The sequence below is a fragment of the Natrix helvetica genome (genome assembly GCF_964273705.1).
Source record: "Natrix helvetica genome assembly, chromosome: 3".
NCBI classification, from domain to species: Eukaryota; Metazoa; Chordata; class Lepidosauria; order Squamata; family Natricidae; genus Natrix; species Natrix helvetica.
Window position 1 is genome coordinate 66,528,099 of NC_138549.1, and position 15,301 is coordinate 66,543,399.

Here is a 15,301-nt window from a genome sequence, read left to right on the forward strand (position 1 = left end):
GGGAACTTATCAAATTTACAGATGACACCAAACTTGGGGGAATTGCTAAGATTTTGGAAGATAGATTCCAGAATCAGAAGGATCTTGATGGACTACAGCAATGGGTCCTATCCAATAAGATGTGGTTCAGTGGCTAGAAAACTCCTTCATTTAGCCAGGAAAAACCATATGCATGACTATAAAATAGGTACCAGTAGCACCTGGCTCAATAATAGCAATAGAGAGAATGAGGTTCCTTGTGGACTACCACTTAAGTATGAGCCAGCAGTGTGCTGCAGTTGTCAAAAAATGAATACAGTCCTAGGCTGCATTAACAGGGATAGCATCAAGATCACGAGAAGTGATAATACCGCTCTATATTGCACTAGTGAGGGTATAGTTGGAATACTGTGTCAAGTTCTGATAGCCACAATAGAAAAAAATGCTAAGATCCTAGAAATAGTGCAGAGAAGATCAGTAAAGATGATAAGGGGTCTGGAGGCTAAACCATATGATGGATGGTTAAGGGAACTATGTATGTTTAGTTTAACAAAAAGTAGCATTAGATGAAATATGACAGCTGTCTTCCAGTACTTGAGGGCCAGTCACAGAGATGAGGCGATTGACTTATTTTCCAAAGTACCTGAGGGCAGGACAAGAAGCAATGGATGGAAGCATTTAAAGAGATATTATACCTCAAACTCAGAAGAAATTTCCTGATAGTGAGAGCAATTAACCAATGGAACAGCTTGCCTCCTGGAGTTGTGGGTGCTGGAGGTTTTCAAAAAAAGATTGGACATCCATTTGCCCAGGATGGTATAAAGAGACCTACCTTGGGCTAGAAGACCTTCCAATCCTATGATTCAGGCATCTGCAGAAAACTGCAACAGGATAGATTTCTACAGAACTTCTGTGATCATTGTAGCAAGAGATCAGCCTGTTTATTATAATTCAGACAGCTGCATTGTCAAAACCTGTTTTCAGCCAACTGCTTGGGCATGCAAGTGTTTGTCTGCTAGCTGGATTGGGAATGACGGAATCTCCACTGATGGGAGGTTCTTGTTGTATGTGAAGCATTGTGTGGATTTTTGTTCTGGGTGTTGCTCAAAAAGAGATCTCCTGGGATATAAAGGATTTGTGTATGGAGGGTGTGGATATGGGATATGTCTTGCTAATTTCTTACAGAAGCATTTGCGAGTGCTGTTATTCCAGAGAGACAAGCTGTGTTCTTCTCTTATTTTTGCATCATACACACACCATAATTAGAATCCTCTAAGGCAGCAATATCAAACCTGGTTCTGTATAGATGTGAGGAACCGTGCCTCCGATTACTGTGATAAATTTTTGACTGTGGTCCTGTAGTTTAATCTAAGTCTCCCCCAAACCAGACTTGAACAATGTGTGTGCCACGTGTGGCCCCACGCATTTCTGATAAACTTCTCTATTCTTTAATATCAAGGCACCAGACCTAGTATGTATATATTGGATTTATGCCATCTGATCTAAACAGTTTCTTGTCTTCTACATTCCTTCTTCTCCTTAATGATTTATATACACTGACCTTTTTGTGGTTAGCTGCACATGTTAGGAGATTTCCTCTGAAGATAACATTTCATAATCCAGCACTAGTTGTACTCACTATCTAAAATAAACAGTTGTCACTTCAAATGCTACAGTGTAATATATCTACACAGGTAAATTATTAATTCATTGCGAATCTTCTTGAGAAGAAAGGTGATTCCCTAATTGTGGAGCATTCAAATTTGAACTACTATCTCTTGGCAAAGTAGCTTGGAAGCTGAATTTTGAGGCACAACTTAATAGATATCATAATTGTACCTTTTTAATATACTCAGCAACTGTAAGTAGAGCTGAACAGCTGAATTCTCAAACTAGAATGTGATATTGATATAAGGCATTTCAGATGTCATTGTAGTTTGTTGCATTCATTCATCGGGAGGCCAACAGCTTTTAATTAGTATCTGCAAAATTGTAGCACACAGAAAGACATAACATAGCTGGTTGGCTCAACTTGTAAGTGTCCCGGCTGGTCAGGAAGCACCAGTCTTCTTATTTCAAGTGGGCCAATGAAAGGAATGGGAAATGGGCCATGTTTTAAAATATATTTCCCATATTCTTGCTTATTTTTTCTTCTGGATTTAAACTGCAATGATTAAATACTTAGAGCTGCTTTCCAGATTTTCCCGTAACTTTGAAAACTCTCTGAGAACATGACACAACTGGGAAGGCCTCCACTTATTATTGCAGTGAATAAGAATATTTATGTCAAAAAAAAGTGTGCTGTTAGTTTTTTGGAGCCAGGCTTTTAGAGGCTCAGGAATGAGAATTAAACCCTTCAACTTCATGCAGTAGTAGCAAATCCATAGTTTGTGCAGGTCTTTCAGCTATGGAAACCGCTGTGAACATAGGACTGCTGCTTTCATTGCTGCAACCTGTGCCCCTTTTAGACATAAGTGCAATGAAGAGATCTATGGTGAATAGGGATTGCATAGCACCACTTTTGACAGCATTCTTGCTCCCCTTAAGATGCTGCCGACTATGGTTTTATAGGGCAATGACTCTTTTGTTATTCAGGAAGGTAATTCCACATTGAACTTGGTAGAATTAGTGACTGGAAATGACTCATGCTTATATCACTGTAACTAAGCTATCCTAGTCCATCAGTATATGTATGTGGCTGGCATAAACACTCTTCGGCATTAAGGTGGGCATCTCCAGGCCATATACCTTATGCTTCAGAGGGATTTCAGCTCCATTCACAATTATCCATTTCCTTGATTTAGAAACCATTTACTCGTACTACCTTAATTTCACCAGGATTCAGGCCCAGTGTACAGTATTGATCCCCTGCTAGTCTATTATTGCTACTGGGCATTGCACCAAACCTTTTCATATTCTTTATCGTGTCTTCCAACGCTTTACATAGATGCAGTATTAAAATAGCACCAAAGTACCTTGGGTTTTTCTCTGGCAAACGTATCAAGGAACTGAAAAATATTCATCCAGTGCTACCTTTTATGATCAGCCTTGCAACTTGTGTTTCTCGGCCTGGTTTGCAGAAGGGAAGTTTTATTTCACATTATTTGGAAACAAAGATAATTGAGTGTGGTCTTCCGAAAACCTGGCAAGTGATCAACTGTGTTCTGACCTACCACCTCACATCCACCCAGCTGCTCGTCTCCTCCACATGCATTTCTAATTACAGAAAAGTTCATTAGAAGCCAGACAATGGCTGGTTCTGAGATGCTGGCAGAGAACAATGGAACCTGTGCTTGGACCCTCTGGTGAATTCCTGCTACTGAATAGTGCATTAAACAACAAGCAGATGGTCTCCCTCTGCCCCCTCCCCTACATCGCTCTTAGCAGATGATTGATGTCCACCTGGCAGTGAAGGCATTAGTGTGATGGGCAAAGGGGCAAGTTGGCACTGTTGATTTCCTTAGCAAGAGGTTTACAGATGCAACGGCACTACTCACTCCTGGACTGGAGGGGAATAATTGGTGCACGTGAAATCAGTATGCTTTCTTTTGCAGTGAACTAACTGGAGTGAGGTAGCTGGCTGGCCTAGAGGTGGTCGTCTTGCTTCTTTCCTGCCAGCTTCACCCAACAGGAGAGCCATTGTTTTTCTTGCTGCAGAACTGGCAGAGAAGAGAATTATTTGTGATGATGCCGACTCTTGGCCATCTGCTCACAGAGAGCATCAGGCCGAGAAAACAGAGTGTAAAGTGACTGGTCCTGCTTGTGCTTCCCTGAGGATTTTTTTCTTTTGATGGTACTACTGCTTGCTACACTGGCAAGCAGCTTTCTTTTAGGTTGTTGCTCTTTGGGATGTGGGGGAAATTGGCTTTCTCCAGCAAGGTTATTCAAAATTCTCTGTTTATATCTTAAGCCACCTTGTTTATAGATAAAGGGGTGACTGAGATTAGACTTGTCTCTGTTTGAGAGACTGAGTTTCAAAGGGAATCAGATTTTGTGTGTGTGTGTGTGTGTGTGTGTGTGTGTGTGTATGCTATTATATATATATTTGGGCTATTGAAGTCAGTTAGTAATAATATTCACAATCTTTGCTGACATCTCTTTCTTTCAATTCACCTGACCAGATTCTAATGGTGCCTAGTTATAAGTCAATGTCATTCCATCCAATCTGAAGCTCAAGAATACAATCTGTATTTCTCTGCTATATTCTAGGTACAATCCATTTGCTGAACATGCTGGGAGCAAACTGCCTAGAGAGGGCTGTAAAGCACTGTGAAGTGGTATATAAATCTAAGGACTATTGCTATTAAGAGAAAGGAAATGTGGATTGTTTCATCTGTAGATGTGGTATCAGTAGGAAATAATAATATACTGACTAACTTCATAATTACGTCACAGACATACTGAGTGCAGGACTGTTCTTTAATTTGGACTTAGCTGTGGTGGGGAAGGGAGCTGGATCTGGCAGTTTATATGAAGGATATTTCATTTTTTTTGTCTTTTAAATTAATTATGTGGCAAAGGCTATAAAGTGAAAGTGAAGTGTTCTAATTTGGGACGAATCTGCTTGGCTTGCCGTATCCTATTATAGCTTGTTTCCAAGGCCCATTTATTTTAAGTGTTTGCAAATACTATATTGCCTGTTTTGCAGAATAGTGATATGATAATAATTTTAATTTACTATTCCATTCATATCCTGCCTTTCCTATTTAATCATAAAATCTAGAGATAGATTACTCCAATAGCCTGATTTGAGTTTAACAAACCATATTCAATACCCAAAAAGAAAGATTATCAAGACCAAGTTCATTTCCTGCAAAGTTACGTGGGATCTTGTCTCTGGAAATCAGACTACCAAGATGTTAAACATAGTTATGTATAAGAGCTGTGAATGCAGAAAATGTGTACTGCTTAAGGAGAGCTTATTGGTGTATTTTTTCTGAAAATTTTAATCAGTTGGAATTAGCACATGGAGGTGATAACAGGGAGTAGTTATAAGGTGAGCTATCTATTAAAAATTAATAACTAACTAACTAAAATATAGAGAAGATAGGGTAGCCAGTTAAGCACCTAAAGAAAAATATGGGTCTTCGTTTCTATATATAAGAATTGCAGCAAGACATTTGTACGCATAAAGATGAAAAGTTGTACTGATTCCTATAATGAAAGAATGGATGGTGAAGTTAGTGCAACTGGCTGAAATGATTAAATTAACTACATTGATTAAAGAAAAGTCTTTGTCTAATTTTGCTTTTACGTGGAAACCAATTTTGGACTTTTTGCTAGAAACTGAAAGAAATGCCACATTAATTTTGGGATTTGACAATTAAAAATGTTTATGTGTATAGAAATGCTATTACTGAATTTTAAATCAAGAGGTTAACATATTTTATATTTGTAACTGTATCGAAGAAAGTTGGAAGCTATTCTTTCTTTTCATTTTTCTTTATTTTTAGCACCTTCCTTTCCTCTTATCTTTTTCCTTTTTAATTTATTTTTTACACTTCATCTTTCATACAAATTGAATCCTGTATATAGCATCTCTGGTAATAAGGTATATTTGGTCATTCTGCATAATAGATAGAACAGCAAATGATTCTATGGCATACCTATTTGAAATTCACTAGTGCAAAACATTACATCTCTTTAGTAATGTTATATACTCATTTGTGTATTTTGATGCTTAAAGAGAATTGACAGTTCAGTTTTCTCTTTTGTAATATATCTATTGCTATGTGAGTTCTAACCACACTGAAACTTAAAGATAGTAACTAGAAAGGACACAAATACACATTGTTAAAGTTTGTCTCCTATCATGTTTCCTTCCAGGTTGTGGGACTGGAGATCTCAGTATACTAGTTTCCTGCGGAACTTATCTGGGGTGTTTAGACGAGATGTTTTCATACCAACGGTGACCCCCACTGCACAGACAACAACTGCTTTTACAATTTGGAAGGTGGCAGACAAGTGAGTGCCAGCTTCCCCGAATGGTTTAATGTTTTTTCTTTCCTAGTGCTGTTTCAGATGTTCTCACGATATAAGCTAAGACTGGTTAGTCTCACCATTCATAGTTATGAGGAGCAGGGTATCCAGTCTGTCCTGAACAAGCTTATACACGAAAAGGGGGCTAGCAGATGCAAGAACTACACATCATGGATGTACAATGCTTTGCATCCGAAGTAGAAACGTAACTTTAGAGATAGCATTGGAATATTCTCTGCACCTTTCAACACCTCCTTAAAAAAGCTACATCTTTTCCTGTGTTGGCACAATAGGCACTCATCCCAGGAAAATCTATGTTTAAGCTAAGCAGCATGTTATGACAAGTGTGCTGCATCTTTTTGGCACCTCATTAATGCCAGTGCATATTTTCTTGGGACTCTATAGTTGCTGTGCCAGCCCAGGAAAAGATGCAGCATTTTAAAATAGATCATGAAAAGTTCACATGCATACTCATCACTTGTTCCCTTTCAAGGTAAGCAACATAATGCAGAATGTAGAAAGGGAGTAAGAATTGTAAGCCAAAGAAATTAAATTGTGAGTTTAGAAAAAGAAAACAAAATAAAGCTCAGTCTAGTTCACGACAACATTCTCTTTATACTTGTCTACGGTGGCAACTGTCTTTGCTTCCATTATGTCCTTTCAGAGGTAGATACACTGACTCTTCTTTAAATTTCTCACCTCTCTTTAAGGACCTCAGAATCACCTACCATTCTTCCTCTTTGTCTTCATAGATTTGCTTTATGATTTAATTCTTAATCTTTCTTCCTATACAATCAAGCCATTTCATTGTACTTTCAAACTGATCCCTCATTTCCATAGTTACCACTGATTTGGCACTCACTCATTCTTGATTCTTTTTCTTGTTTTACCACCATATTTCTTAAATGCCCCTTTCCTACTGCATTCAACTTAACTTTTCTCTTGGCATAATAAATTCCCACTGCCTTATGCAAAAGCAGAAGCATGTTCTTAATACATAGTCATTCTTGCTCCTTTCAACAGTCATTTCTCACCACAGACCACAAACGATCCACTACGTTTCTACCAGCATTTGGTATTTCTCTCTCCTTTTTACCTTCTTAGGTGGCTATTGTGTCAAAAATACATAAATTCATTTACTAGTTCTCTATCTATCTATATTTGTTCATTCCCTCCTGTCAAATACAATTTACATTCTTTTCAGATCCATCTTCTTTGGTGCATCATACTATTTATCTAACGTTCACTGCAACTCCATTCTGGATCTCGACCACCATCTGCACCTGAAAGAACACAGGCGTGTATGTCCCTGTTCAACTTTTATTAGTGTCATCACAGGGATTCCTGACACCTATTAAGCAAACCAAATGCCTCACTTTCTGCTCAATGCTAAACCATTTACTAAGCACTCTTGTTAGTATTCACAATTTATTTACAATTTTTTTCTATTCAGATTAGTTTCAAGTCCATTTTCATTCCATAATTCAGACCCATTCATTTTATCAGTTTCTCCAAAATCAACAAACGTACAATAAATATTCTCACAAACGGCACAGGACCTGTCATTTCAGAATTTTCCAAAGAATGTCTCAATGCCCAAATCACTCTTCTGTTCAGCTCCAATTCAGTAGAATTTTGGTGAAATTTCAATTGGGGATGAATTTTCATCAAAATCCTACTTTGGATAGATAATTCATGGAAAAATCATTCCTGCATTCCGGAGTATATTTGGGCAGAGATGACAGAATACATGATTGAATCCAGCTCTATAAAAGTACGCACATAAAAACTGAAAGATGAAGAGAACTGTTTCTTGAGAACGTATCTTATTAAGTCATTCTACTCATTCTCAAAGCACATTAAAGTGGTTCTGTCTGGATAAAGTAGTTAGCTCTTCTTTCTTTTGTCCAAAGTAATTTTCATATTACTTAAAAGTTAAGATGGATTATCTGATGTCATAGAATAAGATACATATTCATAGTGGAATTCACTGAGACCAGCTCCAATTAAAGATACTCTGGCAAGAAATCTTTAAAAACAGCAAATCATTTGGGGAGAAATAAAACAATGATTGATACAAAGCATGAAGGCAAGACACTTAAGCATTAAAAGAAATAGAGGCCTAGTTCAAGTTGTAATTTGAAGGGGGTCTGGTCAGAAGGGAAATTAAATCATGGAACTCTATTATGTGCAGGATGCTAACATTTGTGGACTTTTGGAATTTAGCAAAGAATATGGTTGTCAGTGCAAATTTAAAGAAATTAATCTCAAAAGAGATAAGTGAATAGAATTAAAGTCTCATTTCTTTTTCCAAAGAAAATTGTTACTAGTTCTATAGACACATCTTGGGCTAGCTTTATGTATCTCTGACCTCTGCCAGAGTCAGATGATGCCAAAGGAGGTGTTAGATTACACCCTAGAATTGCCATTTTATGTTGTGTTATCGATAAATTTTCCATTTTTGGTTAATGTTTGTGCCACAGGAGAAAGATATACATGGCTGATTTAGAATCTGCAGTGCTTTACACTTTAAGGGTGGAGGCTGCAGTATTCCCCAACCTTGAGGGAGAGCGACTCTCTGCTTTGAAGGACTTTGTGTCTGTTTTGGTCCAGGTGAGTGATGTGAAGCCTTTAGACCCGAGAGACTTTCCAAACAATTCCTCTCTCTTGTTGCACTCTCCCCTTTTATATCCAGGTATTATTCAAAGTATGACCATTTGTTCAGCAATTGTTTGACATTAGTGTGATGCTGAACAAATGGCAGTTACACCTGGTCCCTGAAATTATGGTTATTGCAGCTCCCCCCCAATTGTCATGTGATTAAATTTTCGGCACATTGCAATCTGCCTGCATTTATGACTGTAGGGTCATTTCAACTCCCACTATCTGCCTACCCTCCCCCTTCTCTGCCATTTTGGCTGTCCTGCACTCACTGGCCTTCTCACCTCTGCTGACCTTGTCACTCCAGCTGACCTTTGCCCTCTTCTTCCTGCCATTGTTGATAAGGCATAGGGGATAGGTCTTTGGCTATCAACTAGCCAACCCAATATAGTTTGGTTAATGATGGCAATCAGGATTGCCGGGATTAAGCAATGCTCATGTGACTTCATGCTTTACAACCACATCATTTAATAATGGACAGCAAATCAATTTAACAAATAAATAATAAAATAACATTCGGGTCCCAATTGTCATTATATCTTGAGGACTACCTCTATACATATTTGCCTTTTTATAATTTTACAGTAATTCTTGCTTTTTTAAACCTATATGAAAGTATTTCATTTGGAGAGTAAGTTCAGTCTTAAAAGCCATCCATAAGCTGTTAATACCCTCCTTTCTCTAGATAAAAATCATAATTCCACCTTTAATAAACAACACTGTGCCTTTACCTTTTAGAGTATTATTAATTTTGTGTAGCATCCCTGTGAACTTGGCTTCACTTTGTGGTGTTTCCCAAACTGTGCTCAGAAGACTGCTGAGCTGCATCTATGGACAATTCTGCAAAAGCAGTTATAAGAGTTTTGTTGCTAAACATTTTTGAATGTTTAGTTTTTAAAAAGTTTCAAGGTCTTTTCAAAATTCAACAATCTTTTGAAATTTCAATTTTTTTTTAATTAAAAAGGGAGACAGGGAGTACCTCACATCCAGTGGTGGGTTTCAAATTTTTTAGAATCTCTTCTGTAGGTGTGGCCTGCTTTGTGGGAGTGGCTTGCCGGCCATGTGACCGGGTGGGAGTGGCTTGCCAGCCATGTGACTGGGTGGGCGTGGCCAACTTGTAAAATGTGGTTGAAACTCACTTAACAATGCTCTTGCTTAGCAACCAAAATGTTGGCTCAGGAACTCTGGCATTGAAGTGTGCAAGTCTTAAAGCTGTCAAGTTACAAGACTCTTGCACCCCTAACCCTTTAGAAAAAATACCCCAGGGGTGTTCAAACTTGACAGCTTTAAGACTTGTGGACTTCAACTCCCAGAATTCCTGCTCTCGCTCTTCATTTTGATGATTTGCGGATGGGCGGGGGGAGGGACCTGGAACCGGTTCTAAATGGCATGGCAGATTTGTGGAACCTCTTCTATAGAAGAGTTTAGAACTGGCAGGAACCCACCCCTGCTCACATCTGAAAAAGTTACTTTTGGAAAATTGTGTACATGTTATGAGGCCAGTCACATAATATTGACAGGAGACCAATTCATGGAGATGTTTTCCAAGTTCTTTTTTAGCCTTCAATGATATTCCTGTCATTTCAGTTGACCTCTGTCTTTTTTCTGGGCAAGTGGTTGTGCTCCTAGAGAAAGCATGGAGCTACAGCCCTATCATTTTCATTTTCTAAGAATCTCTCCAGGATTGTTAGAGAAGAACAGGCAGAGCTGGGGGATGGAGGTAAGCATGTAATCAGTTTAGAGTCCTTGAGTTGCCACAAGCATTCTAAATCCATTCCCTCCTGAATTCTATTGACTATTATCAGGTGCCAATTTAGTGCTGAACTTTAGTTTACCAGATTCTTGTGTATAGTGAAATATGAATGGTCCTGATTCTTTGCACCTGACAAGGATTTATGCATTCCTGGAAATAAAGGTTATGCTTAAGGCTGCGACTTCACTTTCCAGCGTGCTAGTTTCCCATGTGTGCTTTTTTTTAAATAGCATGATTTAAAAATCTGTATCAGCCAAAGTCTCTGTGGGCAACACATTGAGAAACAAGGGCATAAATATTTGTGGTTCTGATTCAATATAAAAATTTGTTTCTCTCTTGAGAATCCATGTTTTTCTTAGTTGCATTCCAGGATTTTGTTGAATACCACTCTTTGAACGTTTTCTCACTCATCACTGTTTTAGAATAATTTGGGTTTAACAAAAAAAGAACTGTCTAATAGTTTTGAGCAATAGAAGATAATTGGCCCCAATTAATAATGTCTGGGCTTAAACAAAGCTAAGCAGGGAGGTCCACCATAAATCTCAAGGGTCTAGATTAGACTGAGAAGTCAAAAATTATCCTGAAAGAAGGCAATGGAAAATTACTTGCGTATTGTTGCCAAGAAAATTATATGGATGGAGTCCACAGGAACTGAGCTGGATTTAGGTCAGATTGAATGGTAATATTGTATAAGATTTATTATCTCATGTCAAAGAACTTGTCTTATTCAAAGATAAATCTCTTATCTACTTACCCAATTTCTCCTAAATCCACTTCCTCAGAATGGCTGATATAATTCAGTCAATTTCTTTCCCTTTCCAAACAATGTCAGAGAAAAATTGAGCATGATTAATTCATACATTAAAAAGTAAAGCAATTGTATATGAAAAGCATACTTGTTTTCTATTCTACCTCCACATAGTCTGAACCTTTCAACCACAATTCTTTGTAAGTTGAAATAATGCCGCTAGGCCAATCTATAATGAAAGAATTCTTCAAGTTCCAAATTTTCATTTCTGACTACCAGTACCTTATACAGTTTATTTTAAATTTACTCCTATTCTTGTATGTTTGAGCAAGCATAAAACAGAGAAAAAAGATGCAAGCATTAGCAAAACATTACATTTTTTGTTTTGACTGCTTGTAAATTTTCAATGCAGTATTTCTCAACCCTGACAGCTTGAAGATGTGTGGTCTTCCAACTTCCAGAATTCCCAAGCCATCAAGGGGAATGTCTTTGACTGGCTGGGAAATTCTGGGAATTGAAGTCCACGCATCTTGAAGTTGCCAAGATTGAAAAACACTAATAACTTCTAAGATATATCTGTTGCTTCTCTAATGTGGATATCAAGGGAAATGCTTAAATGTGCTTACAAGGCTTGTGGGGGGGGGGGTGAGATCCAAAGATCTCTCCCCCCCCCCACTGTAATTCTTACTGTAATAGGAGGAGGATATTATCAGTTTATATGAATATAAACTTTATCTGCCTGGACATGGATTTTCATCATTTGAAGCTATACAAATCTTGGTTGAATATAAGTGTTAATAAGACACGTGCTATGATGTTTCAGATTTCCTATATCACATATTCACATGGGCAAAACCTCTGTGTGGCTGGGAGATTATTAAATCTGCCCTTTAAGATTGCCAAAGGGAGGGTCTTAAAATAAGAAAAGGCCAGCAGATTTGCAGGGTAATAATTTAGGCTTTCTCTAATACTTCTGTATGACTGATGGTTTGGCTGAGCTCACACTGTAACTCTGTAGCCTCCACTATTAATCATCCCGTTAGTTCTTATTCCACATCTGTTTATATACATTAAAAATACCCGCCAAGTCAAATTGTAGTTTCTGGGATTAACTGTAGCATAAACTTTGGTCAACCAATGTTCGAAAGAGCCTGTGAGTTACTTTCTTTTTTCCCATAACCAATTTACATTTGAAAAAGCAGAGTCAATCTTGTATCGGATGCACGTGTTTCTAGATTTGGGCCACAAGGTGGAGAAGTCTGACTAAATTCCAGTTATTTAACTCATTATTAGCTAGAGAGAGGTTTCCTGAAGATGGGCTCCAGGACAAGTTCAAAAGCTCGGAAGACAAAACCTCTCGTCCCCAGTGACCAACCTAGACTGAATCCTGTAACTCACTATTTCCATGGTCATTATTTTGCCAGGTTTTTCCTTTTAATCACATTCCTTGGAATTTGGCTTCTCTATATCCAAAATAAAAATAAAGCTTTGGAAGGCTGTATTTTTAAAATTATTTTAGAAGGTCCGGGTCTCAACAGGCTTTCTGCTACCTAGGCATTCTCCTCCCAATCTACTGTACTAAATTAAAAAGATAGATTTGTGTTGCTTTAATTCTCTATAAAGTGTGTCTGGCTATATGTTCAAATAAGCTAGTGTATACTCTTCAGATAGAAGAAGAATTTTTGGTTCTCTTGAACTCTCTGTGTGCTCGTTTTTTAAGTAAATAATCAAAGAAAAATCTCCTTTCTTTCATCAACATCCATTGCTGATTTACTTTAATTGCCCATTGCCATTTAATACTGCTTACATTTTCTCATTGAGAAACAAAACAGGTGTTTTCCTTTTATACATTCTCTCAATCAATATTCCTGTTTTCTCTGAACTTGTTCCCCTCCTCCAGTCAACCTGTCATTTTCCTGGCTTTCTTTTAGTGACATGCCTCTTTCTGCTACATTTCTCCCCCCCCCCACCCCCAGTTGGAGCATATAGCTCTTTGATCCCTTTCCCCCCCTCCCTGGAGTGCTTGTGGTTTTAAAGTGCTGATGCTAATCGGATTTGAGATGACTTATTGTCAAAGTAGCTTTCTGTGATCCTTGGAGACTATTTTGGACTTAGAGTCAAGATTTGGATCTTGGCTGTAAGCCCACAGGGACTGACTTATTTGCTACTGCAGCATCTTGAACACCACTCAAAAAAAAAGTATTAGCAAATAGTGGGCTGGATTTGAAAGGAATGCCATAAAGCCCATTGGAAAACAGGAGATGAACTACTGCGCTTACAGGGCAAGTAGCTGTTCTCTGTTTTCAGTGCTGTCCCCTTTTCAAATGCTGTCAAGATCTGCCACCAATAACTGGATGGACAGTGCAGAAAGATACATCCATGGCTTTTTCAACATATGGGAAACAAGGGTATGGTTTTGGCTCAAGTTACTCCTCCTTGCTGACTTGTGTTCTCTGCATGATTGGGAGGACAGGTGTTCTTGCATTTGATATTAACAACATCATGCTTTTGGTGCTAAAGAATGTCAGGGTCTATGCCAGTAACTTTTTGCCGCAACAGTTCATGGTTGTAACTGAATATTTTTCACACTGCTTTAAGCCTTATGTGTGGCAGCTAATATATATCTGATAGTTTGAATAAGATGGCACTGATTAGTGGTATCTCAGTGATTCTGTTCTAATAAATTGCTATAGGTTTTAGACACCAATTGTCTATTGTGGCTTAAACTGGCTTATTTGTCAGTCTTTAGTCTGATGGAGGCTAATGGGTCTTAGATTATTTCCTCTTAGCATGCTTACAGCTTCTATCAGAATCCTGGATGGTCTCTGGAATAATATGTTCTGGACAATAAATATGAGCCTGGCTATATGTCCTATTTTATATTTGTTGTATTTGAAATGCCTGGATGAATTCCATTCTTTCTCTCTTTCCTACACTAGAGAAAAGGCTCATATCATGTGGTTGATAACTCTGGTACTTGCATATGTCCTACTTGGGGCAGAGGTGTTTCTCTCCCCCCCCCCCAAGTTAATGTTGTTTGGTTGTTGTTTTTTTAAGAAGATGAATTTGGCATGCTATCCATTATACTCTGTTTTGCACACCATGATATTATACACATATGCTTCAGAGAATGACTCCATCTACAAATCTTAATCATTTCCTTCCCATTCTTATTTTTAAATTCAGCATTTTGCTGGGCGGTTAGTAGTCAAGAATTACCTTTACAACCTGGAATTGTGGCTGAGACCAAAGACAATTGTTTTGCAGAGTGAATGGGAGGAAGCTCTAAAGAATAAAAAAGAGGTAGGTTATATATAAAATAAATATAAGGCCCACTAGATATTGGTAGTATTCTGTCTCCAACGCTACAAGCTCTATGTGTAACTTGCTAAATGCCATTGTTATCATATATTATGGAGCTGTCTCAAAATCTAAATTTATTGCAAAAGTATATTGAGTTTCATTAGGTTATATTATGAATAATGTAAATGTTTTCTGTGATCTACGCACTGTTCCGTTTAAACATTTTTCTTTAAAAATATATTGTCTTTGGTGTTACTGAATACTTTTAAAAAGTAAGGAATTTGTGCTTTTAATGACCATGTTATTAATAAATAGTGTGCAATTCTTGCATCGTTTGGGTCCTTTATTCATTTATTGAGAATTGAATAATGTTTATAAGAGGGAATACTATGACAGCTTCTGGATGAAGGGAGAAATATAAACTTAAGAAATAATTAAATTAAAACATGGGAAAAATCCTTACTGCCATATTCCATCTTCCCAACTGAGACAGATAAGGGTCACTTTGATATTATTTTATTATTTTAATGTTTTTCATGCTGCTCACCACTGAAAATTACTTGTATTGGATGGGTGGTATGTATGGGTGGTATGAATGAATAAATGAATGAATTTACTAATCGGGTGGTACAAAAACAGTGGGCAGCCCTTGTTCAATATATGTTCCTGTCAAATTTCTTTCTTTTCTTTTCATTTTTTGTGGTGGTGGAGGAAGGACAAATAGCTTAACTGTCCACTGTACACAGGCAGTAAGGAAGCTGCCTGTGGAAACAACCTGGGAAGGCAAGGAGATCATGGCCCAGTGCCAAGATGCTATAGGGCCGGGAAGGCGAACCTATGGCACGCGTGCCACAGGTGGCACATGGAGCCATTTGTCA

General features: G+C 37.9%; 1 protein-coding gene across 1 annotated transcript in view; it reads left to right on the forward strand.

Annotated features, from left to right (window-relative positions):
* The window catches only part of QSOX1 (quiescin sulfhydryl oxidase 1), a 67,578-nt gene that overhangs the window by 36,683 nt on the left and 15,594 nt on the right, over window positions 1-15,301 (forward strand). The window contains exons 7-9 of the mRNA XM_081949276.1: window positions 5,806-5,943; window positions 8,442-8,571; window positions 14,307-14,423. Coding sequence (XP_081805402.1) covers window positions 5,806-5,943; window positions 8,442-8,571; window positions 14,307-14,423 — 385 coding nt within the window. The remainder of the gene's footprint in view (window positions 1-5,805; window positions 5,944-8,441; window positions 8,572-14,306; window positions 14,424-15,301) is intronic.